Source organism: Artemia sp. Qi Xiang Cuo, chromosome 3 (genome assembly GCF_049724085.1).
Source record: "Artemia sp. Qi Xiang Cuo chromosome 3, ASM4972408v1, whole genome shotgun sequence".
NCBI lineage: Eukaryota > Metazoa > Arthropoda > Branchiopoda > Anostraca > Artemiidae > Artemia > Artemia sp. Qi Xiang Cuo.
The window spans coordinates 11,355,270-11,381,973 of NC_142796.1; the positions used below are offsets into that span (position 1 = coordinate 11,355,270).

The window sequence follows — 26,704 nt, forward strand, 5'->3', positions numbered from 1 at the left end:
TTATGTGCCTATAAGACTCAGGGTTATCTTTTGGTTTATTTTTCTTTAGGATTGGTAGGAGGGACGAACAGTTCCATATATTGGGGAACCGAGCGGATGCCCAAGCGTGATTATAACAATTTAGCAGTTCTTGTTTGTATGAAGGTGTGAGATTCTTTATCCATGTAGGGTGTATATTGTCATAGCTGCTGCTAGTTTTGGACCTAATATGATGTATTGCATTATTCAATTCCTGGATTGAAAATGGATTAGTTATGTACTCGGATCCTGGGCGTGGTTGGTAACTAGGGTTCATAGGAATTGTGGACAGATTGCTTTGATTGTTTGACGTTAGCTTATTAACAAAAAGAGTTGCAAATAGGTTAGCCTTTTCAATATCATTGTCATAATGGGTATTATTATGTATAAGCTCATACAGGAGTGGGTTGGGAGAAGTCTTTTTCCCACATATGTGGCTTATGACTTTATGTATAATCGGCTCATGCGTTTCTCTGGAGAGATTATTTGCAAAATTATTCCAGTATTTATATTTAGCATCTATTATAGTCCTTTTTAGATTAGATTCTGCTTGTAATTTTTTTTAAATATGTAGTAGGTGATGGTTTTTTTATGAATTCTGTCCTAGCTGCCTTTTTTATCTTCCATTTATTTAGGCACTCATTTGTCCACCATGATTTAGGAATTTGTTTAGGGAATATTTTATTAGGTGTTGTCCTGGTGATAGCATGATTAGCTGTATTTATTAGTAAAGATGTCAAGGCTTCAGCATTTGAGTCAACTGTTGTGTTAGAAATGCATGAACTTTGGGTGAAACTTGTAATTTCATCATTTAGTTTATTTTGGAAAATAGACCAATTTGCTTTAGTGTTGATATATTTGGAGGTATGAGAAGAAGTTTCAGCAGGTTCATTTAGGGAGCAAACTATAGCAAAGTGGTCTGTACACAGACTATCAATTTTATTTATGTAAATTTTGTTCAGAAAATTTAAAGACACAATTTGTAGGTCAATTGTGGAGAATGTGGCACTTTTGGGGTTAAAATATGTAATTAGGTTTGGAGGGGTAGCAACAGCCGATTCATTATTATTTGAAATCATATGCTCAATAAATTTACCAGCTTTATTTGCTGGTTTAATCTCCCACAAAAGGCTGTGGGTATTGAAATCACCACAAATAATGATGTTTTTTAACATATTAGAATTATTTATATAATTAAAGAAATCCTTGGCATCTGAAGTTTGGCCATTAGGGTTATAAAAGCTTATTATGTAGGTTTTTAAATTATTCAGCCAAACACTTATACCAATTACATCAACATCATTTTCAAAATCTGGAAAATTGATGCCACAAAATTTTATATTATTATTAACTAATAAAGCTACACCACCTCCTTTTCTCTCTGAAGATCTATCCTTTCTCAGGATAGTGTATCCCAGAGACTTAATTTGTTGATTTTGGGTTAAATGAGTTTCCTGGAGGCAAGCAATATTAATGGAATTATTATTCATAAATGATATTAGTTCATTTAGCTTATTTTCTGTGAGTGATCTTACATTCCATTGGAGTATTGATAAATGTTGTGTTGTTGATTTATTCTTCATATGACTGAGTATCAATGTTCAGCTTTGTTAAAAGTAAAGCAAGATCTTTTTTTGCTTGAATGAGCATATCATCTGGGATGTAGATTTTTGCCAATTCTGCAATAATTTTTGTTTTCTGTAGTTGATGTATGTTCATGGCCTGAACTGCATTACAGTTTAGAATGAATAAGCATATATTTGGGGATTGCATTTTTGGTAGTGCATCCTGTTTGTTGGTTAAGGGATTGATTCCAGGTAGTGTTTCTGGTTTGTCTCTTCTTGGGAGGGAGGGCCAGGCTGGCCTCATCTCACCGGAAAACAAGGCTTGCTGCCTTGGTGATTCCTTCTGATAGGGATTTGAGCTAGGGGGCTTAGAAGATGTTGTTTTATATGGGGTGCTTGATGCATTTGGGGCATTTGACTTGGGGGTTTTGGTTGGTTTCATTACAGGCTTTATTTGGTATTGTTGGCCAGCATTTGCTTCCATTGCTGCAAAGGGGTATGGGATGGCCTTCTCTGTTGATATTTGGAGTGTTAGAGCTCTTTTCTTGTATGCAGGGCATAATGATTTATTTGTAGATTCATGTGGACCTTTGCAATTGATGCATGTAGGCTGGGTGTTTTTGCAAGTTGTCAGCTCTTTAGGATGGAAAGATTTACAATTACTACACTCTTGGAGAATTTCATTGCATTTGTTTGTCGTGTGTCCCAGTTTGAAACACTTCTGACACTGAATAGGCTTAGGTTTGTATTCCTTGTGTGGTTTGATTTGCCCAAATAGGAATAATTTTTCTGGGATATCAATTTTATCCTTTAGTGTGAATAAGAAGGATCTACTAGTTTTTAGGCCAGTAGAATTAGGTTTTCCAAGTTGGGTAACATCCTCAACTGGGATTGTGTTTCCAGCCCTATCTGATAGGCCTTCTTTTAACTCCTGAGTAGATATCTCTGGGGGAACATTGTAAACTACAATTTTTGTTGGTGAGTGTTTTGGGTTCCAATTAGATGCAATAATTGGGATATTCAGAAGGGATTTAAGGTTAATTATCGTATCTGCTGATTTCTGATCTTCTACAGCTATAAGCAGAGATCCATCACGGTTAATGTTAAGAGAGAACATTGATTTTAGCAATTTAAAAATTGTAACTCTTATTGCAGTGATCATTTTTATTTCAAAGGGGGTAGTGGGAGTAATTTTAAGGTAAATTCGTAAGTTTTTGGAGGGAGGATCTTGGGCAGGGAGAGGGGAAATGCTTTTAATTGGGGAGATTTTTTTCCTTTTTTAGAGCTTCTAGAGAGGACCTCTTGAAACCCATTATCATCATTTATGGTTGCATTAGGACCTACAGTTATCATTGTCCTATTCTCCGAATCGGAGCCATCATTAGAACTTTCAGATAATGTGCTTGACCATCCATGATGGGTATCTTTCAATATGGAATTTGATTTGGGATCTGGGGGGACGTTTTTTTTTGGAGGACTTGTGAACATTTCCTGTTGGAAAAATCATTAAGAACAAATATAAAAATAAAATAAGAAGGGAAAATATATGATATAAAAACGTCTGCACTATGCTATGGGAAGGATAAACACCACAGTATAGCCCTGAGGATGACTTGAGCAGAATAGGTTTGGTACAACTACTGATTAGAAGCGATAATAATCAAGAAAATATATTTCGATTTTCTTGTACGGTTGCTGTTGTTGTTGTGTGTTGTGTCAATCTTAAATTTCTTTCTGCCACCTCTGCGTCCTCTTCTTGTTCGCTTGCGAACGAAGGGAACGTCATCTATATTTTTATAAATTCTTAGTGTGACGAGTGTGGCTATGACAGATGGTGCCAAAACAGCAAAAGAAATGAAAGTACCTTTTTTGCATTGATCAATCCAGTTTTCAGCAGCAGCCTCAGTCACAAGAAATAGCACTATTAATACAGTTTTGATTAATACCACTTTCATCGCAAAGGGAGGAGTATTTCAAGGCACTGAACAAGTTAAACTAGGATAGAATGACTTGCAGCCTCAACGGCGCGAGAGCCATCTCGCCTTGCCACGAAGGTTGTGGGGGAGTGTCCTCCTCAAAATATTTTCTATCTGGAAATCAACTACACTGAACAAAATGGCTATCTCAAAATTTTGATTGGATGTGTTTGGGGGAATGATGGGTGTGGGAGGGGGCTAGTTGCCCTCCAATCACTTTCGACTATTAAAAAGGGCACTAGAACTCTCAATTTCCAATCGAATGAGCCCATTTTGAAGTTTCTACAACGACCCCTTCCATATGAAGTGCCCTGCTCTAAAGAGAAAAAATAATACATAGTACATTGTGCCAACATTGTTCTTATACGCCCTCAGGGCATAACTTAAAACCCCTGCCCTGAGGGTTGTGGGAGAGTGTCCTCCTCAAAAACACATTTTCTATCTGGAAAGCAACTATGCTAACAAAATGGCTATTTCAAAATTTTGATTGGATGGTCGTGGGGGGGGGGGCTAGTTACCCTCCAATCACTTTCAACTATTAAAGAGGACACTAGGCACTCCAATTTCCCATCAAATGATCCCTTTTCAAAGTTTCTATGACAACTCCTTTGATACGGAGTGCCCGACTGAAGAAGAAGAAGAAGAGAAAAAAAACATTGTGCCCACTTAGGCAGTTTTAGCAGGCTGCCTACGATTGTTTAAAAAAATGTAGTGGGTGTTGGATTACTTCTTGGAAATTCTCAGGGTAGATAGAACAATTGGGAAGTGAAGTACTCAAATCACCTATCCCCAGCAGTTTAAGGAGTAAATCCTGCCAGCACCAATATGGTCTCTTGAATGTTTGCTACTGCCCTCTTCTGTACAGACATCTCCACAAAAAATTGTTTGACAAAATGTAATTTATGGCTTTATAGAAATATAACATTGCTAACAGTAGAATATTGGTAACAGTGGTATATAGCAACTGTGGTCCATCAAAGAAGAAAAGCAGTCACTATATAATAACAAATGTCTGTTTACTTAAGATATAAACAAAAAAAATGGTAAGCTCAAAGAGAAATCCCTGCTGTGGATCCTTGATTTTCTTTACTTGTGAAACCAATGTGTTCAGTTGTTTGATGACTCTGAAGATCGTATTCTTTCCTCCTCAGCATGGGTTCTGAGTGGAGTTCCTCAGGGAAGTGTCTTGGGTCCTACATTATTTAATATTTTCATCAATGATGCTCATTCCATTATCAGCAGTAATTCAACTCTTTATGCAGATGACCTGAAGCTTCTTGGACCAGCTTTGTCCTGTGAAGATCATGCCCTGCTACAAAATAATCTTCAACTGCTAGGTCAATGGGCTGAGGCCTGGCTTCTTGAATTCAATGTTGCCAAGTGCCATATCATTCACTTTGGCAAACAGAATCCATGCCACTCTTATTTTTTCTTAGGCCACCCACTCTCCTCTGTAAATAATGAGCAAGATCTTGGTGTCACTATTGACAATGAATTAAAATTCAGCATACATGCTAAGAGGTCTGCTGCTGGGGCTAGTTCAACCTTGGGTTTGATTAAGTGTACCATCTCCACTCGTTCTTCTAAAGTCATCAGTCTTCTTTATAAGGGACTTGTGCTTCCTAAGCTTGAAGTTGGAATGTCACTTACCTCTCCATATTTTAAAAAAGATATAAAAGTTCTTGAAGATGTGTAGAGACATGCCACTAAAGCAATATCTGGCATGCAAGAGCTTTCCTATCCTGTAAGACTATCAAAGTTGAATCTCCCTACACTTGTATACAGCAGAAATAGAGGGGATGCCATTTTAGCCTTTAAGTTATTGAGGGCTTGCATTCTCCCAGCATTATTCCCTACTATTAGTACCAATTCAAGAACTAGAGGTCATCAACTGAAACTTGTCAAGCAGTCTACAACATCTAGAGGCTGTACTCAATTCTTCTCAACATGTATTGTCAACAATTGGAACAAACTATCTAATGAAACTGTTACTGCTGAATCCATTGATGTTTTTAAATGAAGGCTAGATGCTGAGTGGTCCTCCAAATATTGTAAATTCAATTGGGATGCTATTGAAGATGGAGCAGCCCCTGGTCACCAGTGATTCTTGCATACAACTAATCATCATTTCGGAGCTCTACAAGGAGTAATCCTTAGATTGCTCCTAGCTGCAATTTAAGGTAAATGATGAATGCCCAGGGGCATTAAAGTAAGAAAATTGCAAGCTTCAAAATCCAGGTAAGTGCAGCCACACATTAAGCAAAGCCACTTAACATGACACCTAGGATAAATATAAGTAAAAAGTAACCCACAAAGAATAGAAAAAATGTCTTAATCTCACAAATTTGGCCTATAATGCTGCATTTAATTTTCACACCAACAAGTTGCTGTTGTAGTTGCAACTTCATCTTTTCACTTATAAGTGAAAATACAAAGTATTACAATATAATTAGGTGGAAGGGTGTTGCCTGACTTCAGAAACACACCCTTGGGGGGGGGGCTTAAGTGAGTAATTTGTTGGTTTTATTATTTAATAGTTTTTTTTGTGAGTTATGATACTTTCATGAGTCTTATGTTAATGTAAGTAATTCTTAGTTATGATTGTGCTGTTTCTTGTTTTTATGAGACATTTTTAGATTTAGGTTTGTTTAGGTGCAATGATTTTTGCTTAATAATAATTTATTGTATATTTTTTAAGGATGTCTGAACTTCATGAAATTATGCAAAATGAAGTACTACAATTTCAGCCTCTTCCACACAGTGCAGCATAATTTTATAGCTCAAGCAGGGGATCCCACTGGTACAGGAAAAGGAGGACAGTCTGTTTATGGGTGAGTATCTTTTACCCAGTCACAATGTATATTTCTCAGTTACTTTTCACTAATGGAAGGGGAGACAAATAGACTAATGGTTCCATTTCCTGGATGACCTTGAGATTGTAAATTTGGAGCTATATTAGCATACATTCTCATAGATCTGAGTCTTTAAGGTGAGTATTGTTGAGGCTTAAAAGCATGTTCTCATTCTTCATTCCTCAGACATGGGTGGGGGCTTTATTTTTCACCTCCTTCAATTTATGCTGTGTGTAATGATTTTGTCCATTGATAAAACATATATAGAAACTGAATAAGCTATGGTTAAAATAAGTGGCTGTTAAATTTATGTCAGAAGCATTTTATTCTATCTGTAGAAATAAAATTGATGCAAGTATAGCTGTTTGAATCTGATATTTGGAGATAGTGAAAACATCAATCTTTTGAGTAAACAAGCATTTTCCCATTGAAAGTTAAAATTGCGTTTTACAGGAAAATAAAAGATTATTTTTCTTTTTTTTATCTAGAATAGGAAAGTCAACCAAAAAAAGCTTCAAAAATAAATAATGAAGTGGCAGAATTAAAATTGTTGCAAGTATAGCTGTTTGAATCTGATATTTGAGATAGTGAAAACATCAATTTTTTTAATAAACAAGCATTTTTCCATCAAAAGTTAAAATTGTGTTTTTACAGGAAAATAAAATTTAATTGTTTTTTTTTTTTACTTAGAACAGGAAAGTCAACCAAAAAAGGCTTCAAAAATAAATAATGAAGTGGCAGAAAAATTTGATTATCTTTGAATTCTATAAAAATCATAGAAAATTACAGTTCAGTTGGAAAAATTGTATGGTTTAAGTAACTTTACTCGTACATGTCCTATTTAAATGTTCAATAACTTGCCTATATATTTGATTAAGAACCACATAACATTGCCTATATCTGATGTTGTGTATTTGTTCAATTGAATTTATCTTGATAGATCAAATAGATGATATTTTTAGCTTCATACTTTTTGATGTATCTGCATGTAAAATGAAAAATTACACCATTTTCAATTGAAATAAGAAAAAAAAATTAAAAATAATATAAAATTTTCAACCTATGAAGTGCTAAATTTACTCCTTCTTTTTTAGTACTTACTACAAATTTACTATTACTAGTTGCTGAGTTTACCACAACTTAAATTTTTTAATATAACTACCTTGGAGGGTACTTGTTAGACATAGTGTCCTAATCTCTTCAATTTCAGTTTAATATGTATTTTAAATGCAGTTTGGTAGCCTGTCTTAGGGAATACTTGTTAGAAAGGGAGAAAATCAGTGGGTAATTGCTTGCCTCAGCAAATTTAAGGAAAATGTTTGGTCATGCATAAATAGAAAAAGAATGCTCATTTGGATAATACCAAATTTATAATATTTGGCTATTTAGCAGAGCAGTTATTTCAATTCATGAAAACTGTGGGGGGGGGGGAGACAAATAATTGTTTTCAAAATATTAGGAGGGGCCAAATTTACATTTATTTTTTTTTCAATTTTTTTCTCGAAAAATTTCAATAAAAGGCATGTATCAGTGAAAATACTGAAGAAGTATTAAAATCTGGGGGGTGGGGACATGCGCCCACTTCCATCTGAAGAAGGGAGGACTAACTAATAATAAAAAAAACCTAATTAAAAAAAATATATATAAAAAATTAGTTTCCTTTGCTAAAAAGCAAAATTGCAAATGATAGTTTTTTTAAGGTTGGAAAATTACAAAATTACACTTATTTTTCAGTAATGATTGAATAGATTTTCTTTTTTTTTTTAGATTGCTGTATGGAGAGCAAGCCAAATATTTTGAAGCTGAGCTACCTCCAAATAGGAAACATAAAAGTATTGGAACCGTTTCTCTTGTGAACTGTGGTGACAAAAAGTAGGTTAAATTTCTAAATATAGCCATTTGAAGTTCTTAGTTCACAGTTATTTAAAATCTAGGTTATCAATAGGGAGTTAATTGTCATGAGATATCCAATTTGGACATGCAATTCAAAAGAAACACAACCACAAGATTTCCAGACATGGAGCAAACTTCTTCAACTATAATTACCTTGTCATAGTTGTATAGTGATATTTTGCTTTTGTTTGTTTGTTGTTTTTTTTGTTTTTTTTACAGTGCTCTGTCATTTTCTTTTTGTACAAAGACGGGTTTTCAATAAGTAATAATAATGATTATTATTGCTTATTGAAAAACCATCTTTATACAAAAGGAAAATGACTGAGCACGGCAAAAAAAAGCCAAAGAGCACTATACAACTATAACAATTTAACTACTTTCAAAAGAGTTGGTTCCAAGCATGTTTTGAAATCCATTGGTTGCACTTTTCTATAACTTTAGCAACAGCTATAGTAGAATCTGCTATATGAAGACTATTGATGAGCTTTCCATTGCATGTTTGCAAATTGCAAAGCAGAAAAAAGTGGAGTGGATTTTCAATTTATCAACATGAGTTAGAATCATCCAGAAGGGTGCAATGTAGAGGGTGTTGGGGAGACCCAACAGTGTTGTATAGCATTGAGAGATAACATCAATTGAAACAGCTTAGCAGAGACTATGAAAATATATGAAGCTGATATGTTTTGCTAGGAGATAATGAGTGTAGGAAATAGCATTTCCAATGGGAATGCTAAGATAAAGAATTTGGCCAGAGTTTAGACATCTTTGAATTTCCAAGTACAACTTCATCAGGAAATAGGCCTTTCCAGTTAAAAACTACTATATACATACATACATGCGTGTATTTAAAAACCAGTGGCCATATACACAAAATCAATTTAAACAATAAGGAAAGAACAATAACACTCAACAAATTTAAACCACCGCTTCTTTCCGTGCCATCAGACCATTCTCCATAAAACAATCTAACGCAATAATTAGGTCCCTTGAAGTAGTCCCCAAAACACCCGGTAGCAGCGGTACATCCCCATGAAAAAATTTATCCCTAAAATCAGCGAAACTTTGGCATCTACTCAGAAAATGGTCCATCCAATCCCAAAACTCTCTACAGAGGAGGCAGGCATGCTTATTTCCCAAACCATTCTTATCATAAGACTCCCAGTGGCCTTTATGCAGTGGTGTGCAATTTTACCGCGCCTGCAACCAACGCTTAAGGGTTCTCCACGGTAGGTTCAGCTTCAAATAAAACTCCTCCCCATACACATATATTACTTTTTAGCATTGAATTCAAGGTCAGATTTTTAGTATTCTGTTTGTAGTTTTTGGAAAGTTTATGAAAATTTTCCAAAGTTTGGCTGAGGTTAAAAATGTCATCAGCATAACTGACTAAGGAGGTATAATATTATTAAAGATATTATTATTACTGTTCCTGGTGAAGTAGGTAATCATTTGTATTTTTTAGGCATTTAAAATATGCTACTGCTCACAGCATAAGGTTGTCTGAGGTCATTAAAGCAGCACAAACTCCTTTTCAAAATTGCTTTATTCAGAGCTTGACCCCCCCCCCCCTTCATGAAATTTCCAATTTTTACAATTCTCAGACCTGTTTCCCATCCCTTTTGAGAATGTCTTGCACTTTAATTGGCACCAGATGAATTCTTAAAAAGGCACCACTAGAAACAGGATATTTTTTTCCATTTTACTAGGATCTCGGACAAACCTCAAGAGGACCTCCCCCCTCCCACCATTGTGTGCAGGTATTTTTATATACATTCCTTGAGGAAGAGGAACCAGGAGGAGAGAATAAATCCCAGTTTTTGGCAGCTTGTCATTTTTCCCCTGTAAAAAAAAATATCCTAGTCAACTTCTGTTTTTGTTATATGTAGAGCTAGATAGTGTTGAAACCAGGGTCCCCAATTCATGGAAATGCAAGGGGAGCGGATCTCCTTTTTCTTTTTTTTCAATAAGCACACAAAAAAAAATGTTTTTTCAAAATCTAGGGAGGGGATAATTTTTTTATTCTTAAAAAAAAGACCAAAAAGAGTTTCATTGTAAATCTGTTGAGGCAGTTGAACCCTCCTCCCCCAATTGGTGCCCCAATTGGTTGGAACAGATTTGTTTACCTTGACCCAGCTGCAGTGGATCAAAATTATATCTGACGGTGCTTGCTACACTAGTTTCTATACCTAACACTATAAACTAATCAAAATGAATTGATTGTCCTAATAGGTTTTCTAATATTTCATTTTTGCTGCATTAATTAAAAGTGCTATTTGCAACGTCTTAAGTTAAAATAGATTTTGGTGTCCTCTTGAAGTTATTTTGCCGAATCAACTGGTTCACTATTATTACTCTTCCAGGCAATTGAGTTTAAAAGCATCAATGATTTTAGTTCAGATGGTAAATGCAGAACATTAGAGAGAAATGGCATAGGAAATGTTGAGTATGTTTTTGTGTTTGAGTTTGAGCACGTTATAATATGGATTTTGTCAAAGTGGATTCTAAAGAAATATTCGGTATTCAATGGCCCTATTCGTTTTTTTTTTTTCGTTTTTTTTTTCATCTTGGCCAAGGCAGCTGAGGCCTGGATGTGGGACACATATTTTTTCTATCTTTTTTATACATTTGTAATCCATGTCCTTTATGGGGAAGTTTAACAACAGCCATTTCTTGTCTTGGGGCCATAAGTTTTATGGCTGACGTAACAACACTTTAAATGCCATCTCCTTGAAACCTCAATATTTTGCCATGTCATTTTATTATGATGTTATTGTTATGCCATTTTGCCATGGCAATATTTTTCCAAGCCTCGGAAACCTCCATATTTATCCATCCATTTCTAATAGTATGTTTTTGCCATGCCATAATGTTATGGTATCACAAGTAAACAGTTAATATACAATTTATTACTAGGCAACAACAAAAAATTCTTTTTTGCACCAAATTCCTAAAAATAAGCTCTACGAATGGAATGCTTGCTGTATTATACACTGTTACTCATAAATATAAACTCAATCCCAACTGCCTGGTCTGTCACTAGAGTAGTAAACCAACAGCAGATATAACAGAGTTTGGGGGTAACAGCCTATCCATCACAGTGTGTAATTCTTATATATTGCTCTTTACATCAGTATGGAGACATAATTCGTTTAAATGTAACTTATAATGAAGTTGGTATCATGATATTATGAATATATTTATTAAGTCTTCATAAAAAAAGGATATACTATAAATTAATTAAGAAATGATCTTATTCGATAAAATAATACTTAGTGTAATGGTCAGTCAAATATTCAGATTTGACTTAAGGTTTGTTCTAAAATATTGAGAAAAATTGGTAATTTTAGAAGTAACTAACACCCAGGTCAGGGTTGTAAACAGAATTTGGCTCTTGAGGGCGGGCATTGTATAGTAATAGTAGTAGAAAAGAGGCCGTTTTGGACATGAGAGAAGATACAAATGTTGCATATAACCATAGGTAAATGATTGTCCAACCATTGGAGAAATATAACACCCTTTTTGGCTACTATCTCTTATATACCTTATATACTATCTTATATACCTTATATACTTATCTTATATACCTTATATACTTATATATATTATATACCTTATATATATCTTATATACTATCTCTTATATACCTTTTTGGCTACTACTATTTTTTTTTTTTTTTTTTTTTTTTTTTTTTTTTTTTTTTTTTTTTTTTTTTTTTTTTCGTAAGTTTTTCACACTCTGAAAATGGATGAACTAAAAAATCTCAGACTATTAAAAATTTCAGGCAATACTTTTGCATTTACAGCATTCAAACTGGTGGTTAATGTTTTCCTTCTTTTTTTAGATTTGGATCTCAGTTTTTCGTAACCTTAGCTGAAAACTTGGACAGCTTAGATGAAGAACACTGTGTCATTGGACAAGTCATGACAGGTTTAGATGTTATTAAAAAGCTCAATGAGGCCATTTGTGACAAAGAAAACCGCCCATATCAAGACATTAGGTGAGAATTTCATTGATTCTTGTCCTAACTTAACATGCTCTTATTTCTTTTTCCTTCTTTCTTTTTTCTTTTTTTTATGTCAAATGGCTAGAAAAAAAGAGGAAATGGTCTTTTTTATTATTTATTCTTTACAAAGAGAGAGAAAAATTATCGTCATGTTGGTTATTTGTTATCATACAAAACATTTCTGCTTGGCAAAATAATTCTGGTATCTTTTATGCCACAGGTATAAAAACCCAATTACTCTTATATAATTGTTGTTGGTCTTTTGTATTAACTTTAATTTATTTTTCAGAAACCTTACAGGGAATATCTAGATGGAACTAGTTGTCCAATGGATGGGCCTAGCTAAGTTTGGAATAAAAACTTGTTTTTCACTCATTTATCTGTTTAAGTTTCAGTATACAGTCCTTAAAATTTTTGCTATTTTCATATTCAAGATGGATATTTAACCCTAGATTCTTGATCCCTGCCAGACAAAATATCAAAATATAACAATCGCAAGGAGTCAACTCTTGTTGCCTTGATATTAAGAAGAACCTGGATCCAGATTAAGAAGAATCTAGAATAAAAGACATAAAGGAATGGATCTTGCTGGGGGGCGCAAATTTTTAGAGGCTTTGGGCGCCTCAGGCAAATCCAAGTGCTCCTTGAGAGGTTGAACTCCCTCATAATAGCTTGAAATGCTTCTACAGGATCCATAAATGCTCACTTCTACATTGCTTGAATTGGGTTAAACTTTTTATGGTTCACCCCAACCCCGCCAAAGAAGTGAAACCTTCGCCCCCATGAATGAGGCGCTTTACATGTGATTTTTTCGTTGGAGGTGCATGCTCGTGTAAACAACAGGTAGGAAGAATATGTTACGGAAATTGTGAGATTCTGATTTGTGCGTCTGTGTGGGGGACGGGGTGAGGGCTTGCCGGATACTTTTTTGGAAAATACAAACAAAGTAATCTTGCAGATTTTTGACTATTGCAGATTTTTGACTATTGCAGATTTTTGACTATTGCAGATTTTTGTAATCTTGCAGACCTTATTGAATTTAAGCAGATTTTTATTGGGCTAAGGATTTTTTTTCTGTCTTGAAATTGCTCAAATTCTATGTAATCTTGCTTTTATTTGGGGATAAAGTTTTCATCGGGAGTGTAAACAAACATGCCTTTTGGAGATGGTATCATATAATTTTTCATATGGAGAAGGGGCGTAAGTCACGAAAAGCTTAACTTTTTATGCCATAATTTTTTGGGGTTTTGTTGGGTTTTTTTTAGTGAAAAGAGGCTGTGTTCTGACTTTAGTTTGGAGGGAGGTTGGATTCACTCCAAAGGGGAAATGGGAGTAGGGTTTTTCTTAGAAATTTCGAACAAAATGAGTTAAGATTTATAAAGTTATCAATTTGTGGAAATCGAATAAACTTATATTTTTTAGTATTAGGCCTCTCTCGAGGAAAGATTCTCTTATTTTAACCCTTGATTTCTGGGCTTTTTATAGCACTCTTTCGAAGAATATTTGAAGCTAAATTTTCTGTCAGATTTGTTTCACAATCATAAACTATTATGGATAGGCGGGGAGGGATATTAGCAAGGCCGTACTCAGTGGGGGGGTTTGACCCCCCCCCCCGAAATGTTTGTTTGGATCGTAAAACCGTAATAAAATGGATATAAAAAATTTTTGTATGGTTTTTTTGTTGTTTTTTTTGGAGCCCCCCCCCCCCCCCGAAAATAAGTCATTGAGTAAAACCCCTTCCGAAAAAAAAATCCTGGGTACGACCTTGGATACTAACGATAAATATAATTTTGATAGTATTTTTTGGTATAAGCCAAAATAGTTGTGTTTAGCTTATTTTGACAAAATGAAAAAAAAAGCTACGTGGGACACAAGAAGAACTTGGCGGCGGACCAAAAAAAAAAAAATGAAAAGACGATTCTAAGAGATACAGGAACTATTAAAGTCAATAGGAAATATCCATGAGTCCTTTCTTAATTACAGGGACTGAAATTTGAGAAATTCTCCGATAGTTCCCACAGATAGAAATTCTCACAGATAAACCCACTGAATTGTTATGAGCTGAACAAGGCAATCCGGAATATCTATATGGAGACAGTGATGTCATAGCTGGTATAAGCAGATAAATTGTTGCTGATGAGGTCTATCATGGATTATGGTAAAATAGATCTATAGCCTTATGAGGAACTGATGACCATGCTCTGGGGAAGGTGGGGTAATACCCCCTTCCAAATATTCGACTTTCTGTGGAGTGGTTTATAATGAAAATATTACTTTTAATCTCCTTCTCTTTAGGGATAAATAGGCTAATTTGTTGTGGTATCTTAGCACATCCGCTGTAGGGGTTTTAAGGCTCTTGTCTTGTCCCCTACAAAAATTATATTTTTGTACGATTTTACCAGTTATCTCTTACAGTTTCGGTCTGATTCCTGTAGATTATTTTAGAATGCCTCCCCCCCCCCAAAAAAAAAATCCTCTATATTTTCCTAATATTTCCTATTGCAAAATTATCTATAATGCGCAACTGTGATATGGCTGACAGAAAAGGGTTTGTCTTACTGTTTCATCATTTTATAGATGGGTGAAAATATGATTTTTAAGCTTTTAGTGCAAATATGTTTTTTTAATAATAAAACAGGGATTTAGATAAGAAGCATATGTACAAATCAAGTAGTATAGGTAACCTATAAGAGTAGAAACAGGTGCTTTTGTCGAAAAAAAAATCGCAAATGTCATCTGGCCTCTGGTGTTTCTTGGTGTTCTTTTAGTGACGAAGTTTGAAAAAGATACCAAGAAACGCCAAACGCTAGATGACGTTAGAGATTTTTGGACCCTGGCGTCAGTTTCTACTTTTATAAGCTGCCTATACTCTCTGGTACAAGTTGCAGTGTTGTGACTGAACCAAAGAGTTGAGTTCATAATTACCCATAATTTGAAAGTAGAGCGAGGTTCTCACCTGCAGATTTAGCTTAGAGTGGATTTAAAATGATAAACATTTAGATAAATTTGATGCCACTATTAGAAAATACTCAGTTATTATTCAAGTTTTATTGATTACCTTGTTATAATTAATTTAATAACAATTATTTTACATTTTTTAATATTTGTGATTTAAGTCTATATTTTTAAAGATACTTTGATTTCTATAAGTTTTGGTTGTTCAACATAGTGGTTTGTAAGCTGTAAATTCATAATAATATATTCAAGATTTTTGGATTTTTTTAAGGGACAAAATTATGAGTAGTTGTCTGAGAATAATTCGAATAGTACATTTTTTCGTACCGTGCCTTCTGGAGAAGCTAATTTGTCATGAAAAACAATCAATATTTGGCCACAAGGAAAACATTTGGCCTCATTTCATGCTGGTGTGAAATCTTGCTGGAAAAATAAAACAAACAAAGGTTTTGTCAGGAAATAACAAAATTTCATATAAATCTTCTGGGGGTGACACACCATATAAATCCATGCTTCCACAATTCTCTTTTTTTTTAGGGGGGGGGGGTCCAAATTTACTCGGAAAAAAAACTGGACTCTCTTAAATCTCTACGAAAAATTGAGGGTCATAAATACCCTTGAGGGGAAGGAAAAAATTTGGTACTGAAGGGTTGGGTGTAAAGAAACAAAGGATATAATTCCAAAGTTTAACCCCACGCTGACCAGATATCTGAACCGAATTAGGTCTGAAATATGAACGGCTATTGAAGACATTACACGATTTGTGAACTTCCAGAGCCATCTCGCTCGAATTGGGAGAGCCAATTCCCCAATTTGCCAAAATATCATGGCCGTGGATACAAGAATGCATCTTATAGAAGGGTGCCCAGCCGAGAGTAGATACCGGCTGGAAATATTTCACAGATTGGATGTTAAGCCGAGAGAATTGTTGTGGAGGGCCTGACAACTGGCTGGGTATATGATAAGGATAGGGAAACTAGCTGGGATGGGAAACTTCTGGGGTTGACACACCATATGAATCCATGCTTCCACAATTCTCATTTTTTTCGGCGGGGAGGGGTCCCAAATTTCCTCGAAGAAAAATGGACTCTCTAAAATCTCTACGAAAAATTGAGGGTCATAAATATCCTTGAGGGGGGGGACAAATTTGGCACTGAAGGGTGGGGTGTAAAGAAACAAAGGATATAATTCCAAAGTTTGACCCCACGCTGACCGAACATCTGAATCGACTTAGGTCTGAAATATGAACTGCTATTGAAGACATTACACGATTTGTGAACTTACTGAACCATCTCGCTCGAATAGGGAGAGCCAATTTACGAAAATATCATATGGCTGTGGATACAAGAATGCATCTTATAGATGAGCGTCCATTCGGGAGTAGATACCGCCTGGAAATATTTCATAAATTGGACGCTAAGACGAGGGTATTGTTGTGGAGGGTCTGACAAGTGGCTGCGTATATGATAAGGATAGGAAAACTACCCCTAGTCCCCGAACCTTCGGTTAGGTTTTATTTCTAGGCCCATGTAGCCTGTGTTTCGACTAAGTTTGGACTCGTAAGATTTCTTATTTGGATTAGTATGAAGGCGCTTTCGCATAATTTCATCACCGGAGTCCCGTAGCAATCCACTGCAAGGCCTGGAAATGCTCGTAAATACTTCTTATTCTCCTAAGTTGGAAGGAGTACGGGCCACCTTGGAAATCGCTTTTGTGGTCTATAGAACAACCATTGCGGGTGGCAAGGGCAACTTAGGGACTATTAGATGATCTTCTTAGTTAAGATGTTGATAATATGTTCAAAGTTTACTGAATCCAAACATAAGATGTGACCCATGCTATTACGTTGAGACGACAGAATAATATACAAGCTCTTATGAAAAGTTCAAAAATTCTTTTCATAGTTTAGAAAAGTTTCAGAGAAGGTAAATCTGTAAACCAAGATTAGAATATTGGAAGCTACAGTAATGACAGTGATCAAATATGAAACGTGAAACATAGGCACATTGGAAGATGGAGGAGGATTGATGAAATGAATTTTTGGAAGAATTTTGGTGGAAGAATGTGTGGTTACTAACAGCCCAACAGTTTTCTAAGGATTTTGGCACCCAGCCTATACACGAACCTTAACTTTCTTCTTAACTACTAAATTTGGCATCAATGTGTCTTTGACTACATATAAGAAATATTTAAAATTTCAGCTGGAAACGTAAGTGTTCGTAACATGTCTTCTTGAAATCTCTGACTGGTAGAAAAAAATCTCGTTTGTGTGTTAAAAGAAACTGTTTATTAGCTTTCACTATATATATATACGGGAAAATTCACCCCATGTCTTAATAACTATCTATTTTAAAATTAGATTATTTTAAATTCTCCCAGTGGACAATGCTCCCCCGGAAAATCCCCCCCCCCTCGCGGAAAGTGATTACATCATGCGAGTGCACGATCCAAACATGAGCATCATTTACAAAGTCTGTTGTTGATCAGACCCGGTCCCATGGTACCGGGATCGCATACTGTTCAATTGAGCCTTCTGTATATGTTTTGTGCAAAATCTGCCCCTAAAATACGTATTCCTTATAAAAACATGTAAAGGAAGGTGTCCAAAGCGATCTGAGCCAGTTTGAGAATACCCAAGATGTTCATCGTGAAGAGTCGGCAAAGCCAACTCTTCGGCCATTACAGTAATTTTTGGGCTACACAAACGCCTCCTGGTGAATATATGGAGAGGTATTTTCCTCCGGTGTTGGCCAATCTTTTCTACCGCTATTAAATGCAAATACTGCAGTTGAAGTCTTCTTTCTAAATTTTTCTTTACTTTCTAACCAGTAGCACCTATTGGGGGTGGTGTTTGTTCCTACATATATCCCCCCTCCCCCCAATTTTGAAAAAAACATAGTATTTTCATTTCAAAAAACCTACTTTTGGTACTCACATGGGGGAAAATAACGAGTTTTCCTCCCTCTTGTATTCTGAAAAACACATTTTGCCCCTTTCTTTGCATTTTTGTGAATTGGTGCCACTGTTTCTGGCTTACTAAAAAAAAGAAATGAGATACGCTCTTTCGTTTTGTGCTAGACGGTGCAAATGTGATTCTTCAAACTGGAGATAAATTGAACTTGCAAAAGGGTATAAACTGAATGCATGAAAAATATCTGTGAGGTTGTGCTTTCTTTTTTTAGTTATTTTATAATACTTTTAATAAATACTATCATCAAAAATCATCTCAGATAGCCCAAATTAGACAGTTTTGGTGCTGGTTTTGGTATTAACTTACATTTTGCTTGTTTTTGGCTTGATTTCACTGTCTATTTTTACACTTCAATTTAAAAAAAAATCAATCTAAGCTTTTTTCAAGGTTCTTAAAAAAAGATCTTGATCATTCTGGCGTAATAATAATAAAGCATGCTCTATTTTATTTTGATTTTTTGATTTGAAAAAAAAGAGAATTTTTGATTTTGCGCTAAGTACCTGAAGACCTTAAATATCTCAGGATTAAGGCCTTAGATTGTATTTATCAAGTTTTCCGCGAAGTGTGTAAGACCTTAAATATATCAGGATTAAGGTCTTAGATTGTGATTTCTAGATTGTGCGCCATGTACCTAAAGACCTTAAATATCTCGGGATTAAGGCCTTAAATTGTGTTAAGATTGTGCTTAAAGTACCTGATGATCTTAAATATCACAGGATTACGGCCAACTAAGCATAAAGAAAACATTAGTTTTTCAAGTTAACCAAGCATTTTGTTTTTGGCTATAGCATAACTTTCCAACTGCTAACCAATTTCTGCCACAACTTGTACCTTTTTTGCGGATGCAACTAGGTCTTCCAGATGGTAGCGGATGCAACTAGGTCTTCCAGATGGTAGCGGATGCAATAAGGTCTTCCAGATGGTAGCGGATGCAATAAGGTCTTCCAGATGGTAGCGGATGGAACTAGGTCTTCCAGATGGTAGGGGATGCAATAAGCTCTTCCAGATAGTAGCGGATGCAAATAAGGTCTTCCAGATGGTAGCGGATGCAACTAGGTCTTCCAGATGGTAGCGGATGCAATAAGGTCTTCCAGATGGTAGGGGATGCAACTAGGTCTTCTAGATAGTAGCGAATGCAAATAAGGTCTTCCAGACCATACAGATTTAACTCGTGTGAACTATGCAGTTCATTGCATTAAAAAAAATCAAAAAGCAGCACCGAAAAAACAGCACTTAAAAACTCTAAAAATAAACAGCGGTACACTAAAAATAGAGTTTATGGTAAAGAATGAACTCTAGCCAATTGTAACCGAAATATTAAAAACAGTACCTCTAATAATAAGCAGCACTACACTAAATATATATTTTATTGAAAAGAATTAATTCTAGCCCATAGTAACCGAAATATCGAAAACAGCAGCTCATGGCACTGACTGTCCATATCTTAAATTTGGAAGGACTGCTTCATCTTTATGTATCTCCCAGAAAATGACTGTTAAATGACCAGAAATGATTTTGCCCCCGTACACAGGGGGAAAATCCCTGCTTAAGCTTGGTCCGAAGGACCTTGCATGAAAAATTGAAAATAGCGTTTTAAAACTGTACCGTTTTTTCTTTTGCCCTCCACATCCCCTAAGTGTTCGACGTTAGTGTCCCTATATCTAAGAAGTGTCATATCCCTTCAGACATTTTAAAGTAAAATTGAAAGATGCTTGAATCATAATTTTTGATTCTGAAAGATAATTTGACTATCCTCCTTAATAAAAATTTTCCAATCTCTCCTATCCTCTCTATTTACTCCCTGTGTCTTTGTATATGGCTTGATTTTTATTTTTAGTGATTCTTTGGTATTGTTTAAGAACTTCCTAATGTCATCTTCTACAAAGCTTTAACTTTGCAACGAACCCTAGCCCATAGTAACCAAAAATTTAAAAATGCGTTTTATTAAAAAGAAGTGAGGAAGAATCGCCTTTTGAAGCTGATTTAGGAATGGTTACTGTTATATTGGCAAATCTTAATTATATCAGTTCCTTGAAAAAAAAAATTGTTGGGATTCCAAAAAATAGCCAGAAACCCCACAAAATGGTGTCGGATCGAAATAAAAACTGCACCATTGGAATCATCAAGAGGGGGAGAATTCCCCCTCTTGAGCGACGAAGAAAATCACTTTCACACAAGACGTAGTGATGGTTCTTCCTTTTTTTTTTTCCTTTTTTTTTTGTCGCCGCTAGTGAGGCACTGAAACCTCACACAGGCTCATTTGAAAGGAAATTGTTATATCTACATGCTTTTTGTAAGTAACGAAGCGTAGTATTAAAAATGAAGTACAATTTATGAGAAAAACTAGTCATGCTGCTTGGTTGGTGAATCATAAAAAAAACACGAATGAATGAATTATAGAGCAACTTGCTCTTACAGAGAAAGAGTTTAGAGGTGATCTCCACAGTTCAGCAAGAAGCTGTCTTCCCCTGAATGGATTCGAAGCAGCTGGCTTGATAGTTATCGAACATTTTTTAAAGTGACCTAGCTGTATTAGCATTCGGAGGAACAGATTTATGCAATGCCTATTTTATAGTTGATTGACAGTCTACGATGAGTAAGGTAACTTTAGTTTGTATTTGGTGTTGATTTGACAAGAATTTGAGCCATATTAAAGAAATTATTATGCAAGCAACGGAAGTATTAAAAGGGCCCTTTTTGTTTATTAATTTCTAACTCGTCAAACAAACAAAAAAGTACACAACGACGGAGTACAAAATAGAGAAAAGACAAGAAAAAAACAGGAATAAAAAAGTAATGACGTTTATCAGAACAATTAATAAAAATTACCTGTTAAACACTGAACAACTGTCTCATATATATAACTTTAAACATTACTGTGTAAGAAGGAGATGCCACGGGTGAAAATCGTTTTTGAGTTTGCGTTTTAAAATAAGTTTTGACAGCAAGGTCGTATCCGGGGGTGTTAGGAGGTTTGAACCCCTCCCCGAAATGTTTGCCTGACTCGTAAAAACGTACCAAAAATGGACATAAATAAATTTTGTATGCGTTTTTGAGTTTTTTTTGTGTAAACCTCCCCCCCCCCGAAAAAAAAATAGTAAAACCCCCTCCGAAAAAAATCCTGGGTACGGCCTTGTTTGACAGAGTTATTTTTGGGTCGGCAATTTTATGTTCGCGGATAAATGTTGAATTTTGGTTCCAATTAGGTAAACGGAGTAAGTATTTTGTAAATTTGAAATATACTGAACGGAGTTTACCTTTATCTGTTTGTATGAACATCTACCAAATGGTATTGTATATAGGAAATGCGTTAATGCTGTTGAATTGTACAGTCTAGCAAGGATTATTTGGTTGAAATGGTTTTTTTAAGCCCATTCAGTTCTCTGTAAGAGCACGAAAGTTGCTATAAGTTGTAGAGGGTTTTTGATTTTACAAATCAAAATGTGTCTTGAAGGTATTTGGAAGGTTTGATTCTCAGTTAGGATGCAAATGCAAAAGAAAATAGCGTTTTGAACTCATTAAAGTTTACTTTTTTTATTAGCATAATTGTATGTCTATTATTACTAAAGACCTTTAGTTAATTCAAGAAATTCACTTTTTGAATGTAAATAGCGTAATTTACCCCCTCTTGACCGAATTCTTGGGGCATAACGTTTTCTCATCATATTAATTTCCTGTTTCCGTAGAACAAGTTTGACGTTCAAATCATCAAAGTGCACAAATCATTGATTAGTGTCGGCTTCTTTTTTTTCGACAAGTTGAACTAGTATTGACAGGGCTTAATTTCTATTAATTGGGCTTAATTTTCGTTAATCGGGCTTAATTTTCAATATAAGCTATTTTCTTTTTAAAGAAAAAATTGCTTATAACTTCGAAAAATGCCTTTTTGGGATATTTTCATTGAAAATGTAATTTGTTGGTATTTCTATTAAAACAAACATTACAAAATGACAAATCCCCCCCCCCCCCCCGCCCTAGATTTAAAAAAAATATAATTTATCCCTCTATTCTTCGTGAATTGATGCCACTGGGTTCAAATACTTCTTAAAAACGAGTTAATGTGGTAATATATAGGATATTGTTGTAGAATAGGAACCCTCGGACAAGGATACAACAAAGATATATAAAAAAAAAAGATATATAAAAAAGAGACAGAAAATTATTTTAAAAGTGGTACTAATCTATAGTGAGGTTTATGATATTATATGGGGTTCAAATTCAGCAAATGTTTGTTTTTGAAGGGAATATGTTCCGATTTTACATGAAGATATTTATTTGCGTCGAAAAGATATTCGACTGATGGAGCTCTCAAATAACCATCTTTTGCATATTTAAATCTAACTTTGGATTTAAGTGTTGTTGCTTAATACAAATATTTGCTTCTATATGTTTTTGTTATCGAATTTTTCTATTCTCCTTTCCCTCTTTCTTTTCAGTGGTCCCCCCCCCCCTAGATGTGTTTTCCCCTCCATAAAAAGACAATTTTGGGGTGTGTTTTTATCAGAAAAACGACAAGCTCCCCCCTCCTTAGACATGGAAAATCACCCCCCCCCCTCCCCCATCTTAAGCTTTCGTGAATTCATGCCCCTGTTTCTTCCTGTCTTACATTTTTTAAGAGGAAATATTGGCATGGGAAAATTAAAATGTTCATAGGTAATTGATTCTATTACCTCCGAGACGGTGCCTCCTCACTCCTAAATTTTCATGTTTTTTTTTATAATCTAGAATACTTATACAACTTGCCGATTTTCAACAGTCTTTTTAATATCATTGTCTATTTCTTTCATCTTGTCATCTATCACTGTGATCATATTTTTTTGCACCTAGTATCGGCGTGGGAGAATCTAATCCACTATTGCTTTCTTATTTAGAAAGTTTATAAAGGCAACTTTTTAAGTTGTTCCTAGCTGTGTTCAGATTAATGATCTTTATAACTGTTTATTATCTGGAATTTTTTTACATATGTCTATTGTTGGAACAGAAGACTGCTTCCCAGCATTTTGAGGCTGTTTAAATAATGATTAAAGTATATATATTGCATTTATTACGAATATATGAGATTAAAACTTGTAGGCCCCACGTTCTTCAAAATCTCCTCCTCCCCCCTCCCAATAAAAGGTGGTTCGATGAAAATATATAAAAATATGGACAAATTCCAGAAACCTAGATTTTTCGAAATAGGGATAGCTCTCACCCAGCGTCTGTGTCTACTTTGTACGCCCTCTCTGCTAACCTTATCTTATAGGCTATCTTATAACCTTATCTTGTAGGCTAGTATGAGTGGATACTAGCCTACTTAATGATAATTAATTGACTAAAACGTGTTAGACGGGAAGCAACTTCTTTTCTGGAATCATGCTTTAAATTATATTAAAGTTATTAATTATTTTGTAGTTCTTCTTTTAATTTGGACGTACCATACGAATTTTTCACAGGTTGGACACGGCTTTTTGTGACTGCAGTGTCTGGGAGCAGGGCTCCTGTATTGGGGATATGTGCTTATTAGGATCACGCGGATCAAATTTTATATTTAACTTCTTTATAGGATAGAATAGAGGATGTTATACACAAATGCCAAGGTATTTTGATAGGATAGAATATAGGATTATTATGCATTTAAAAAAAAGATCATGGTAGAACACACATCGGTTTAGTACAGTAACGTACAGCAAAAGCTGTTTCTGTAGCGAGGATTTTTTATTAGTACGAGGTATTATTATTATTACCATTTTACAGTGTATTTCGCAGTTTCAGCTTGTTATGGCTGTTCATGTTGGTTCAGGCAAAACTATCTAGTTCCGTCTGCGGGTTTTGCAGTTATGACAAGTTATTTATACTGTAAATCAATTATGTGCACCTGCGCAGTGGTGGATTCAGAATTAATGTTTGGCGAGGACACTGACGGAAACTGATCTCCTCATTGGTATTTTTCGCCCCTCCAACCCTGGATCCACTCCTGTGCGTGCATGACTTCCTCTCAGAAGATATTTTTCATACGTTTTGCTTAAAATCCATATTTCTTTTCAGTGTCTCTCTACTGGTTATTATTTTTATTTTATGTATTTACATATGTTCAAATACGTATACTTAAATGAAAAAAAAAACATTTAAGTGTATTTATTTTATTTTAATAGTAGACAACCAAAAATAATATTATTGAATATTAATATTTAGTGTTGTATCCGTATTGTCCTGTATCCGTTTAGTTGTTTTTAAGAGCATATATAGTTGGATAGACTGATAGATATGTTCATTAAAGCCAACATTTAGAAGATAAATGAACAGACGGACAAGCATAATAAAGAAAGAAAACGGGACAGGTAGGCACACAACCGAAAATACTAATCAAAGCAAAGATTCTGTTTTAATAACCACATATATTATCTGTTACAATTAATGAAGTATTTAAATATCTTTCTTTCTTCTTCACTTAATTTTTTTGGTTGTATTATCAAGTTATTTTTGCTTTTGTTGTACACTTTTGTTTAATAATCTTTTTATGGGTATGTTCCCTTTGATGTAGCTTCTGCTACAAAGCACAACTTTCCATGGTTCTCCAGGTGACTCATTGGTTGTCCAAGAGACTCGGATTGCTTTTTCTGTGGTTTGCCAGGATAATGGAGTAGCAGTTTTCTACTTAAAGATTGAACATTTGCCTTCTCAATCGGCCATTTGACCCCTAAAAACAACCAAACGGAAAGTGTAGCTTTAGAGCAAGAACGCTAACTTTAACTCGGTCTTTGTATACTCTACCATAGTGGAAACTAAGACAGCCTTGCAGGCTACCATGGGTTTCCACTGTCCAAGATAGGGGACACTGGAACACAACACGAAATATAAATCTGAATATTTATCAGCTTTATTTGTTTGCCTTTATTTTAATTTTTTTATACTTTATGTCAAAATTTCATTCATTTAATTTGTTGACAATCAAGAATGCTGAATTCTTAGAAATATTTTATTGGTTTTATTAGATTTGCCATTCTTTGTATTCTGCCTTTTGGGGATGAAGAAGTGGGAAAGTCAGAATTTCTAAGTGTTCTGTGAAATGCTTTCGTGAAAGGAGTTTTCTTTTTGGAAAATTTTAGCTTTACAAGATTTCGAAGCAAAAAAGGCACAGTTCCCTTGCACAAAACTTAAGCGTAGGGGGGGGGGCTTCAGACCTGTGTCCCCTGCTTTCTAGAGTATTTAGGTTTCGTACAATTCTTCCAGTAATTTCTTATATCTTCCATTTTGTTCGCTTGGACGTACCTTACTACGTCTCTCACCCAGCTTCTCTTTTGCGAATATGTATTGTTTGGCTTATTGTCAAGCTTAGTTTAAGAAAGTGTTTCAAGGATCAGCATACATTATAAATAAAGGATTAAACACGTCGGTGATCTTAGTTTGATTTCAGTTGATTTTTTTATATCAAGTGTATTAAAGTGTTTATTTCTTTGTTGCATAGGATCACCCACACGGTTATCCTTGATGACCCCTTTCCAGACCCTGAAGGTTTTTTGGCGCCAGATAGGTCACCTGAGCCAACTCGTGAAATTCTTCAGGTAAGAACCTTAATTTATTTAATGGCTTGTGTGATCTACTAACAATCCGCTGTAGTACCAAGCTGCTAGGGGCCAAAACAGCCGCAGATGCTCCTCCTCCATACCAACTTATTTGAAGCTTCCCTCTTTATACCCTTCCAAGAAGTTTCAGTTTCCTTTAAATAGTTTCTAACGACCTCTTCTCAACACAATTAAGGACGACCTCTTTTCGTTTGGCCCTAGATGGTTAGCCAGCAAAGATGATCTTTGACAGTCTACCATCCGCTAAACCTATCCTACCCACCTCAACCTTCTTCTCATTTTAACCCTAAAAAGCGAGATAGAACCACATTTTTAGTACAGCTTACTGTTTGGAATACGGTGAGTTGAACGGGACAGTGTGTCAGTAGTTTTTTATGATTTTGTCATATTCAGGGGCGTAGCTTCAGCATGATTATTGGAGGGGGGACAAGAGGGGTTTACATCCGGAAAGCCAAGGGGCATAGGCTATAAAATAATCCCCCCCCCCCCCGACGACACCACTGGTCATATTGAGTGTAAATGTAAGATACAAAACATGGCATCTAGTAAAGTCAGCTTTTAGGATCCAGGCTTCTAAGATCTAAACAATTTCCCATTACTCTTAGAAAAGGTTTAGAAAAGATATCTGCACGATTACTTAGTAGGTATAAAAATTGCTTGCATACATATACATAGTATGTACATACATAAGCAAGTGTTTACATTTAGAGTTATTCAAGGGGGATTCTGCAACCTCCCCCCACCTCTTATTCAATAATATCCTCTGATTTTGTGACATTGTGTCTACTTATGTTGTTTTTCGTTGGATATCCCCCCCCCCCAAAAAAAAAAAAATGAAAAAAAGGAGAAGATATGTACTTGCCAAAAGGTATACAAAAAATAGGTCTGGAGTAAAATTGTTTTTAC

General features: G+C 35.2%; 1 protein-coding gene across 1 annotated transcript in view; it reads left to right on the plus strand.

Annotated features, from left to right (window-relative positions):
* Positions 1-26,704, plus strand: part of LOC148953762 (uncharacterized) — a 51,649-nt gene that overhangs the window by 18,497 nt on the left and 6,448 nt on the right. The window contains exons 2-5 of the mRNA XM_089108473.1: positions 6,258-6,390; positions 8,179-8,283; positions 12,146-12,301; positions 25,681-25,777. Coding sequence (XP_088964599.1) covers positions 6,258-6,390; positions 8,179-8,283; positions 12,146-12,301; positions 25,681-25,777 — 491 coding nt within the window. The remainder of the gene's footprint in view (positions 1-6,257; positions 6,391-8,178; positions 8,284-12,145; positions 12,302-25,680; positions 25,778-26,704) is intronic.